The sequence below is a fragment of the Nanorana parkeri genome, unplaced genomic scaffold (genome assembly GCF_000935625.1).
Source record: "Nanorana parkeri isolate BGI_ZX_2015 unplaced genomic scaffold, ASM93562v1 scaffold187, whole genome shotgun sequence".
Lineage (NCBI taxonomy): Eukaryota > Metazoa > Chordata > Amphibia > Anura > Dicroglossidae > Nanorana > Nanorana parkeri.
The window spans coordinates 1,378,281-1,390,481 of NW_017306455.1; the positions used below are offsets into that span (position 1 = coordinate 1,378,281).

The 12,201-nt window shown below is 42.0% G+C and overlaps 1 protein-coding gene across 1 annotated transcript in view; it reads left to right on the plus strand.

The window, feature by feature from the left end:
* Positions 1–11,347, plus strand: part of C1QL1 (complement C1q like 1) — a 63,473-nt gene extending 52,126 nt beyond the window's left edge. The window contains exon 2 of the mRNA XM_018555209.1: positions 10,769–11,347. Within this exon, the coding sequence (XP_018410711.1) occupies positions 10,769–10,948 (180 nt within the window). The 3' untranslated portion in view covers positions 10,949–11,347. The remainder of the gene's footprint in view (positions 1–10,768) is intronic.
* Positions 11,348–12,201: the final 854 nt, after the last annotated feature.

Sequence of the window (12,201 nt, forward strand, 5' to 3'; positions counted from 1 at the left end):
GGGGTTCCTTTTCTCTTTTCTCCATTGCATAAAATGAATACATCTGCTCCACATAAACACGCTGGCAGCTGCTGGGACAAATCCACCTCTTCAAATGTCGCCTCTGATTAGCTTGTCTTGGCAAAGCTTCGTCATTCTCTTGTGTGGCAGAATATGCCTCCTTGTCTACGGCTCTCTCCCTCCCTCTCATTCTTCTTTCCCATCGCTACTTTCAGCCGTCTGATGTTTTCTGTCTCCTAAAAAACACCTTCACTTATTTCCAGTGCTTTCCCTCTCTGGCTCAATTATTCCTCATTTCTACCTCCCTCCAGCTATCCTATCCCATGTCTGTGTCTTCGTTCCGCTGGAATTTTTGATCCATTTTCTGTAGTACAAACAAATTTTTTGCATGGTTATTAAGAAAAAAAGCAGCAACAATTGTGCTTATACCAGTATTCAGGCTTACTGTAACATAACTGTGCAGGCCTCCCCTTAAAGTGACTCTGTCACTAGCTGAAACATGAAAGAAAGTGGTACCTGTAAAGAAAAGGGTTAATACTTACCTGTCACACCATCAACGCCACTGATCTTTACTTCAAAGGGTTCATATTTACCTGTCCCACCATCAATGCCACCGATCTTTACTCAAAGGGGTTCATACTTACCTGTCCTACCATCAATGCCACTGATCTTTACTTAAAAGGGTTCATATTTACCTGTCCCACCATCAATGCCACCGATCTTTACTCAAAGGGGTTCATACTTACCTGTCCTACCATCAATGCCACTGATCTTTACTTAAAAGGGTTCATATTTACCTGTCCCACCATCAATGCCACCGATCTTTACTCAAAGGGGTTCATACTTACCTGTCCTACCATCAATGCCACTGATCTTTACTTAAAAGGGTTCATATTTACCTGTCCCACCATCAACGCCACCGATCTTTACTCAAAAGGGTTCATACTTACATGTCCCACCATTCACGCCACTGATCTTTACTCAAAGAGGTTCATACTTACCTGTCCTACTATCAACGCCACCGATCTTTACTCAAAAGGGTTCATACTTACATGCCCCACCATTCACGCCACTAATCTTTACTCAAAGAGGTTCATACTTACCTGTCCTACCATCAACGCCACCGATCTTTACTCAAAAGGGTTCATACTTACATGTCCCACCATTCACGCCACTGATCTTTACTCAAAGAGGTTCATACTTACCTGTCCTACTATCAACGCCACCGATCTTTACTCAAAAGGGTTCATACTTACATGTCCCACCATTCACGCCACTGATCTTTACTCAAAGGGGTTCATACTTACCTGTCCTACCATCAACGTCACTGATCTTTACTCAAAAGGGTTTATACTTAGCTGTCCCACCATCAATGCCACTAATCTTTACTAAAAAGGGTTCATACTTACCTGTCCTACCATCAATGCCACTGATCTTTACTCAAAAGGGTTTTACCTACCTGTCCTGCCCTCAACACCACTGATCTTTACTCAAAAGGGTTCATACTTACATGTCCCATCATCCATGCCACTGATCTTTACTCAAAAGGGATCATACTTACCTGTCCCACCATCCATGCCACTTATCTTTACTCAAAAGGGATTTTACTTAACTGTACCACCATCAATGCCACTTATCCTTACTCAAAAGGATTATTATTTAAGTGCCCCACCATTCATGCCACTGATCTTTACTCAAGAGGGTTCATACGTACCTGTCCCACCATCCATGCCACTGATCGTCACTCAAAAGGGTTCATAATACTTACTTCTCCCACCATGCTGTTCCCACAAAAGTACTGCCACTAGATGGCTCTGAAGAGCATAAAAATGTCCAATGCTCCTCAGCTTCATCTAGTAGGGATAGTGTAATGCAAACAGCATTTGCCCAGCTGTACGCTGGGTGGCAGATTTATAAATCATCCCTTAAGTGGGTTCTAAGAAACTGCTAGGAGATATTTATTTATATTAGCAGAAGAGACTGGATTAAAATCCATTTTGTGGGCATCAAATGCTTTATAAAACAGTTATCACCTTGTAAAAGTAGCAGTGGCATCATAACTGTGGTGTACATAGCCTGTGCAGAGAGCAGAGCTGTGGGAGGAACCCAGCAGGCTCCACCCACTGCAGAAAACTACAGGAGGGGCAGAGACCGGAGTGGGCGGAGACAAGACCAGTCACCCTGCACAAGGATACTCATTCCACTGTGTTAGCTCCAACACAGGATTAGGCAACTCTGCCCCCCCCCCCCCTAGCTGTGCTTTAATTACGAATATCAACATGCCCCTGGTAGTCGTGCCTGTAAGTGTCAGTCTTGCAATGCCTCGTAGGACTTGTAGTTCCACAACCGCTGGAGGGCTGGAGTTGCCCACCCCTGCTCTAACATCTGCCCCCTCTGCAGACCACACAATATGGTATTTGGAAAAAGTGCAGCTGGTATGTTTGGCACTACGCACTTAGGATGTGTAATATCTACAGAAAGAAACACAAGCAGCTTTGATGAAAATAAGAAAAACATTGCAGGAGTCTGAAGGCGGGTCGGATCCTGCCATAGACTGTGAAGAATTAAATAAGGTGTTATTTATCAAATAGGAGCTGACATGTGTCTATATAAACCAGTATTAAATATATCCTATGCCTTCTAAAGTGTTATATGGGCACAATGTAGTCAGTTGATACAAATTATTGCACCTTCTGGTTAAAGATTCACAGCTAAGGATCTGTAGCAACCAATCTGATTACTTCTGTCCTTTTTATAGATCAACTTAGACTTACAAAGGTATGGATAGAGACACTTTCAGTCAAAAAGAAGAAGAGGATTCTGGGCAATGCCACGCTAGACACTGCATGCGGCCAAGTGAACGTCCAGCCCTCTGGATACTTAAAGCTGAATTCCTGGCAAACAGTTAAATACAGAGATGAAATGCATTCTGTATATGATAGCCCTTAGATTGAGTCTTCTCAATCTAAGAAGACTTACACTTCTTAGATTGAGGCAGCACAGCCAGCCTGGAGACCTGACTTTTCTCTACTGCAGTTAGGTAATACAACTAAGTCTTGGCCCTGCCCCCAGCCTGTGATTGGACAGTGAAGGAGAATCAGAAAACTGATGGACTCATCCCTCTGTCACTCTTCACTTCTCCTGTCAGCATGCTCCTTCTTAGCATATGAGCACTGACTGCAGCACACCTAAATGTCTCTCTCCCCCTCTCTCTCTCCCCTATTCAGGCATTTATTCTCATTGCTTATTAAAATACAAAATTGTTGATGAATACATTCATGTATGAGCTGTGTTTTTTGTCTGCTTTGGTTTAACTTTAAGGTGTACTGTAGATTTGTCCATAGAGGGCAAAACAACAAGTTCCCTTAACCACTTCAAGACCAGGTGTTTAGACCCCCTTCCTGGCCAGGCCATTTTTCAGTATTCAGCGCTGCAGTACTTTTACATTTATTCCGTCATGCAACGCTGTACTGAAATGAATTTTATACCATTTTTTGGGGACAGATAGAGCTTTCTTTTGGTGGTATTTTTTACTATAAATTTTTTTTTACATTATGTTAGGAAACATTTATTATTACCCAGTTTTTTGGTAAAATATAAAAGTCGGGGTCACGTCGGATAGATAGACACCAAACATGTCAAGCTTTAAAATTGCGTGCACCCGCGAAATCGCAGAAAACTACCATACCCAAAATTGGCCATAGGCGACACTTTAAAAGCTTTTACCGCTCATCAGTTTAGGGTTATCAGTGATTGATGGCCCTAGACTTATTGCTCTCACTGCGACGTTCGCGGCGATATGTAACACGTGCGGCGTAATGGGCGCAATCGTCGTTTTTGCACGTATGCGCCCCCGACGCATGTTTGAATGCGTGTATGTATGGTTGGGGACTTAAAATTTTTTAATTTTTTTTAAATTCTTTTTTATGTGTTACTTTAAATTTTTGGGGGGGGGGGACTTTCCTTTTTTTTTTTTCCACTAAACTTTATTGCTATCACATACGGGGGCTAATAAAACCCCCTTATGTGATAGCAAAATATGTGACAGGTCCTCTTTATGGAGACATCAGGGGTCTCCAAGACGCCTAATGTCACCTAGGACCCCCCAAAAGAAGCTGATGAAGCACAGATCTGCTCCATCAGCTTCTTTGCAGCTTCTGAAGCTGGAGAGTGACACAAGAATGCGGAAGTGATGTATTATACAACACTTCCGCATTCTTGCAGAGGAGAGGGGACCGGAGGGAGCTCGTGTACCGAGCTCCCTCTGATCCCGTGACACAGGCGACCTGCTGATCCCGGGCTCGCACCGGGCACAGCAGAGCCCGGGATCAGCGCGACGATGGCCGCGGAGGGGGGGAGGGAACCTATATAAACAATACCGCACATATGGCCCATAGTAATCAGAATCTTGTAGATTTTTGGGTGGACACCAATTGATCTATGTGGATACCTGTACAAACATATTGCACATATAGCTCCTATTACTTGGGATCTCTTGGAAGTTTGAATAGATGCCAGTTAATCTAGGGGGAAACCTATTTAGACATACTGCACATATAGCACATAGTAATCAGAATCTTGTAAAAGTTTGGGTGGACACCAATTAATCTAGGTGGAAACCTGTACAAACATATTGCACATATTAATCAGGATCTCCTGGAATTTGGGTGGACACCAATGAATCTAGGTGGGTACCTGTACAAATATATTGCACATCCCTTTTATTTGGGATCTCTTGGAAGTTTGGATAGACGCCAGTTAATCTAGGGGGGAAACCTATATAGACATAGTGCACATATAGCACGTATTAGTTGGAATGTTGGGTGGACTCCATTTAATCTAGGTGGAAGTCTTTACAAACATCTAGATGGTATAGCACATATTAGTTGGGATCTCTCTGATTTCTGGGTAGATGCCAGTTAATCTAGGGGGAAACCTATGTAGTCACATATTAGTTGGGATCTCTCAGAATGTTGGGTGGACTCCATTTAATCTAGGTGGAAGTCTTTACAAACATCTAGCAGGTATAGCACATATTAGTTGGGATCTCTCTGAATTTTAGGTAGATGCCGGTTAATCTAGGGGGGAACCTATGTAGTCCTATATTAGTTGGGACCTCTCAGAATGTTAGATGGACTCCATTTAGGTGGAAGTCTTTACACACATCTAGCAGGTATAGCACATATTACTTGGGATTTCTCAGAATTTTGCATGTATTCCAATTAATCTAGGTAAAACCTATACAGACATATTGCACATATCACATATTGGGATCTCTCAGAATGTTGGATGGACTCCATTTAATCTATGTGGAAACCTATACAAACATATAGCAGGTATAGCATGTATTAAAGAGTTTATTCATGCAGTGGTCTCAGGAAGCAGAACAGACCAGTCCATTGATAAAACCCTGCCTCACACCCCTCCCTCAGAACAGAGAATTATGTTTTGGCAGGGGTTGCCCTTTGAGTCTTGAGTCCTGCTGTCACGTACACATCAAGCAATGCTGCCAGGAGAGTGTCGGTTTTGTTGTTATTTATGTGATTCAGTTATCAGACAGAACTGAGTCAACAAACTGGGTCAAACCCAGTAGCAAACAAATCCAAACAGGCAGGCGAGACAAGGTCGTTACGCAGACACAAGGTCAGGGCGGGCAGCAATTAGCAAGATTCACGATACCCAGCAATACGATCTCAGACAAATGCTGACACCAGGTTCTGAAAACTTCAGAACAATCACAAGCCTCAACCAGGCACCTTAGCGTGGTGCAAGCGTTGGTTCACCCGCAGAATGGGTGACCCAGGAAATTAGATAGTACGGGGCCCTTACCTTCCAATTGCCCCTTCTTTAGATGAACAGTCCTTCTTCTAGACCCACATTCCTCTGCCAGATCTGCTTCTGTCTTCCACAACTCTCCCCTTCTTTGGTCAGATGTGTACAGTAAGTTTAGGAAAAGAACATATGATGACACCACCTAATGTCATGATCAGGGCTTGAAAAATTTGATGGTGTCTCACCAGTCAGTCAAAAATGTCACCATTCAGCATGACCGGACTATATCCTTGCAATCTATGTTAAAACATTTTGGGGACAGATAGAGTTTTTACTATATACTGAAAAAAGTACCATAAATGTAAAAAAAAAAAGTTTCCCTACGTTATGTTATAAAACATTTATTCTTACCCATATTTTTAGTAAAATATAAAAGATGGGGTCACGTCGGCAAATAGACACCAAACATGTCAAGCCTTAAATTGGGTGCGCCTGCAAAATCGCAAAAAACGCCCATAGGCGACGATTAAAACGCTTTTACTGCTCATCAGTTTAGTGTTATCAGTGATTAATGGCTCTAAAATTATTGCTCTCACTCCGACGTTTGCGGCGATATGTAACATGTGCGGCACAATAGGCGCAATCGTCGTTTTTGCACGTAGGCGCACCCGACGCATATCTGCGTGTGTATGTGGGGGGCGGGGACTTGAGAAATGTTTTCTTTTTTTAATTTTTTTATGCTTCTTTATTTTTTTTATGATTCTTTAATTTTTGTATTACTTTTTTATTTTTTTACACACAACTTTATTGCCATTACATGGGTGGCTAAGAAGCCACCTACGTGATAGCCAATTTACATGACAGGTCCTCTTTATGGAGACATCAGGGGTCTCCAAGACCCCTAATGTCACCTAGGGACCCCCAGAGAAGGTGATGAAGCAGAGATCTGCTTCATCATCTTTTCCCCAGCTGGAGAGTGACACTGAATGCAGGAAGTGATGCAATACACATCACTTCCTGCATTCGGGGACTGAGAGGAGATCAAAGGGAGTTCGTATACTGAACTTCCTTTGATCTCCTGTCACAGAGCCGTGCCAGTCCCGGCCACATCGGGCACAGCGGATCTCGGGACCGGCAACGGCAGTGACAGCTGCTAATACAAGCGATCAAGCGTCTCTAGAGAAGCCCGATCGCTTGAATGTAAAGCTCCCGGCCGGCCGTGTAATTACAACGGCCGGCCGTGAAGCTGCTCGATTTTTCAAGCCCCGGTCATGATACTGTTCTCTGTGTCCATCATGTACATTATTTGGTTGTGTATTTTCTCTTTCCATATTTTAATTTATGTGTCTTGTGAAATGATTTTGTTGTGTATTTGTACACACTTCTATAAAAGAAAAGTAATGATAGGCCCCTGTTCATGTTCCAACCTACTCCTCAAACGGGTTGGAATGTGGTTCCTGTGGGTATATGGAATGATGTTAAAGTTAATTTAGGCAAGGATTAGCCTTTTGTTAAAGAGGACCTGTCAGTAGCATTATGAATCTTCATGAAGAAATTCCTGACATGTCCCAATATACAATAACAGTTTCACTTTTCAAAAAAGCTCAATCTTTTCATTCAATAGCCATCCTTGAGCTCCAGTCTAGTGTTGAGATGTGTCCAGAGGTATGCAGTAGGTCTGACCTATGTCACACATTTATGAACACAGTCCGGAACTGCTCCTGTACAAGAAATCATATGATTGTGTCATCTCTAAGCTGGCATTTCAATCCCGAAAGTGAATGAAGTAGATGGTACTCCTGAAGGATTGTGAAACAAAGATGGCACCATCCTTCTGAAGGGAAAAGCAGATGAAAGTGCTGTGATCCCTGTGAGTGGAAAATACCACATTCGGGCCACTCGATGGCGGTGAGGAGCATATGAAAGAGGTATTTATTTCCTATGATCCTTGTCTCCATCTAGTGGCCATATTGTGGTATTTTCCTGATTTCCTCAAACCCTGTGAATTAATTACAATCGACCTGGAAAATAAAATATACTAATAAGAATTGTGTTTGACCCCATTCACACAGAATGAATGAACATGCAGCTTTGCTGGACGAATAGCTCTGCATTTTTATTTTATTTTTATAAATACACCGCTCTATGTTAGAGGTTTCTTCCTGCATTGTTGAGTTAAGGCAACCCATTCATTGTGAAAGGGCTCCTAATGCACAGTAATAGAGGAAATAGTAAACCTGTCCTTTTTTTTTTTTACATGCAGCATTAACACAGCAACAGAATGGCCATCAGTGACGGAAGGCATTTTTTCAAATGAATACATTAATAGATTAAATGTTGATTTTTTTATTTGCCAGGTATTTAGTTATACGTAGGGTGGGGTAACCTCCAGCTAAGCTGGCGTCGTCCTATTTATGTATGAATATGTCCATGTAGGACCTTGACATGTCACTGTGGCTTCCCATACATGCAAATCAAAGCAGACGAGGCCTCTGTTTTTTTATACAATGTTAGAATCAGGCTGAAGTAATTGACGACAGCAATTTAGAAGCAAGCACTGCCGTTTGCCTTTATTTTAACCCCAAATAACGCTAATGCACACAAATCAAACCAACCAATACCTTTGGGCACAGAAAATAAGAAATATAATATATTTTGCCTATCTTTTGTTTTGACAAAGAGAAGACTGAACGGGATCAAATCTAGTTATTCAGAAAGCTGTCAGCTTGGGTGAAGGATAGATTAGATATGTAGATATTTGTAACACTATACGGGTTCCCTGGATGAGACTTGAACTGATCAATATGCAGAAGTCTAATACACTTTAATATCTCTGCATTATTGGAGGTTTATTTCTCAGCCTTGTTGGGTATTACGCTCTTCTTCTGTCTCCTAATCCATACTTCCTTATGGCATGATGACCTATCAGAAACCAGGGCGTAGATCCGCCAAATGCAACCAATCAGGTTACGACTTCCATTTTATAGAACTATTAAACAAGTCTGATTAGTTGAGTAAAAATTCTAATTTTGTGCTGTTTTTCCTTCTCATTTTCATCTAGTGGCAGTAATATAAAAAAAAAACGACTGAACGAACATTGGCTTGACTTGCCAAACCGTTATGCCCACCTTTACCGATCTTCCCTTCCATTACTGATGTGACAACTGTATCCACTCCAAAGGCACCATCCCGCTTTAATTTGGCCATGAGGGACCGCAGTCTAGACTAAATTACTCCCTAATAAATACACCTAAACATTTGTATGTCAACATAAAAGAGGACGGTGCTGCAATTCTTTAATAAGAGAGTCTGTGGTGTTAAATTAATGAAGTGGGATAGCTGCTGGTGGAACTAAGTAATAGGGAGTAGCCTGCTAGCTTAACCCTATCACCGCTAACGCATTACCTCATTTGTTAGTTGCCTATTGGAAAAAAAAAAACGATCTTTGTTTTTTTTTTCCTGCTTGGAGGACTAGGGCTTTTAATGAGTCACATAGTCATCCTCTTCCCCGCTCTACCTCTTGTCACTCTCTCTCTCTCTCTCTCTCTCTTTCTGCAATGTCTTCTTAGTTCTTGGCAGCTGAGCTTGTGACTTGAGACATTAATTACTAGCACAGTGTGTTGTTTATCCTCCTTATTAACACACCTGTGCTGTTGGTTCTGTGTACGCGTTGCTGTCTCACTTCACGTGCGCTTTTTTGTGTACGCTCCTTCGCTGGAAATGGAGGGATTACTGATTAACCCCTTGAGAGCGGCTTGCACCGTTGCCGCACATTGATTTCCGATAGGGAACGCTGGGATTCAGAGGCTGGAGAGTCAAGGGTCTGTCTGCATTTGAGACGACGCGCTTTATAATGCAGCAGAAAATAAACATATATATATATATATATATATAATCAGTTTTCTGATGTAGAAAGCGGAATCAGATTTCTGTATCTCTGTACAATTTTTATGTCTGTTCTGATGGATCTTTGCAAGATTAAAGCTCAGCGGTAATTACACCTTGTGATTTTGTCTAATTAGTGCATTATTTTCCCTATTTTAGTTTTCCTTAAATGTCTGTGCGCCTCCTTTTGGCCCTCAATGATAAATAAACAAGTGAGCCTAATTACCTTATCTCTTACTACCTTAGGTAGGTCATTTATGATACCCACACACTGCCTGCCTGCATTGCAGGTCGATGAGATGTATGACACAATAGCAGACATTGACAGTGGGTGTGCATTCAAAGTATAATTCTGTTTGAAGACTCGTTTTGCATGGGTTGGTTTGCCCATGTGCTTATTTTAACTCCCAGTGGCAAGATTTCCATACCGTAGTTTCCATCTCAGCCTTCACTAAGGCTATTAAGAGGATGCTACATTGGATGGGTTTTCCATGTCTTCATTCAATACTGTATAGTGATTTTACCATCGGTTTTTGTTGTCTACCCAAAACCTTTTCTTCAGATCTAGGTGGCCTTGTCAACAAAATTGACCCTCCATCCGAATCTAGCTCCACCCTTGTAATGCTTCGTTGTGAGCAATTGTGTCACCTGACTTGCTAACTTTTTCAAAAATATTCCTGTGCAGTAAGTATGGACCAAGTGACGCCACTTCTTGTCCTCAAGCAGAGATATCTGCTGCAGTGGGCAGCAGAATTGTGGCACTTGGGAAGAAGATCTACCATCAAGGATCTCCAGGGTTTAGGAAACTGTTATTTCTTAAAAGGGTTCTTAATAAAGCTCCAGAGATTTTAAGAAATAGTTATTTTACAGGACCCTGTCCATCCAAACCTTAGCAATCTGCTTTGAGCAGATGTACCATTTACAATTGAGGAAATGGCAATTGCTACTGGTGTTGGGCTGTTCCCACTATGATGAAGTTCCCGATTAAAAATAGCTTGAATAAACCTTTTTGAAAGTGTTCCATTTCTCTTTGTTCTACACTCTACATCACATTTTGTACCTCTTGCGTAGACTTCCATGATAGGCTCACTCTCTATGCTTCTCTTCCCAGGTTCGTGCCAGTGCCATTGCCCAGGATGCAGACCAGAATTATGACTACGCCAGTAACAGTGTGATCCTCCACCTGGATGCAGGAGACGAAGTATACATTAAGTTGGACGGTGGTAAAGCTCATGGGGGCAATAACAACAAGTACAGTACCTTCTCTGGGTTCATCATTTACTCAGACTGAGAAGCCCCCTGTGTGGACAGTGCCCAGGCTCACCTACACTGCCAGGGAGCAAGAAGCCCACGAGAGAAGCATGGGCTGGCTACCTAGAACACTCATGTTCCCTACACCGCACCTTGTGTGCCTGGGGTTGTGTATCTGCCTCCCCTACTCTGAGTCTTCATCTCTCTTGTGTCCTTGGCTCACTCCTGCACCTTCTCCTATGCTTTACTGTGTCTACACTCAATAAGAACTTGCTACTGCAATTTTGTCCTAACTGCCCTCCCTTATATAAGCACTATTATAGCCCATTACTAAAACTCATGTCACCTTACAGAACTTGAACCTATACCTTTTCTACTAATGTTTGCAGTGATCTGCTTTCCCATAGTATGTCCTTCAATAGCTTACAGTTGAGACACCTATTACCTAATTTAGACATGACATCTATGTCCTGATATTGCTAAGAATTGAGTAAAATTGGCCAGTTCCAAGCAACATTATCTTCATCTAGGTGGACCTCTAAACAGAATGCATGTATCTATTTTTCTAGCATCATAGTCTAGCCCCCTTCCAAGCCTCTTGTGTATGTTCTACCAAATCATTGGCCAACTTCTGCTCATGCATGAATTTCTCTTGCTATTTGTGTTCTACTGTCATGCCAGCATTTTTCCACCTGGCTTCAGCCATGCCTAAGTATCTCTTTGTCAACACTTGACCATATCTAATAATCCTAATTATTCACCAAGGCTCATGCATGGATTACCTCTACAAAGACTGATGCTTGCATGCCTCTGCTACACCTCATCTTAATACACCTCCACCAAACTCCTGTATGAATATCATTGCCAGGCCTGCTCCATGTCTTTAAATAAACATTTCATCCTTCTACATATCTGCCATGACCTATGCATGAATACCTCAATGAATTGCCAACTGTCATGCATGTATTCTTTTGCCTCATATTTTCATGCTTCCCAACATGACATCTCTTTGTCAAGCCTCATGGAACTTATCTGGTCAGCATCAATACATGTGTAGGAACTCTAAACATGATTGCTTTGCCCTTTTTTTACATCCATTTGATGTATTATGTCATAGTGTCTGCATCCTAGCAAAGCCATTTTTACCTGTAAACCCTTAGAAATGTACCGTTCCACCTGAGGAACCACATCCCAGCTCAGCTGGTATCCCTGATCCCTGAATCTCTTCTACAAATCCAAATTTCTGTAATCTTCCAAGCCTCTCTTGTATCGTTCGGAAATATCATCTTGCCT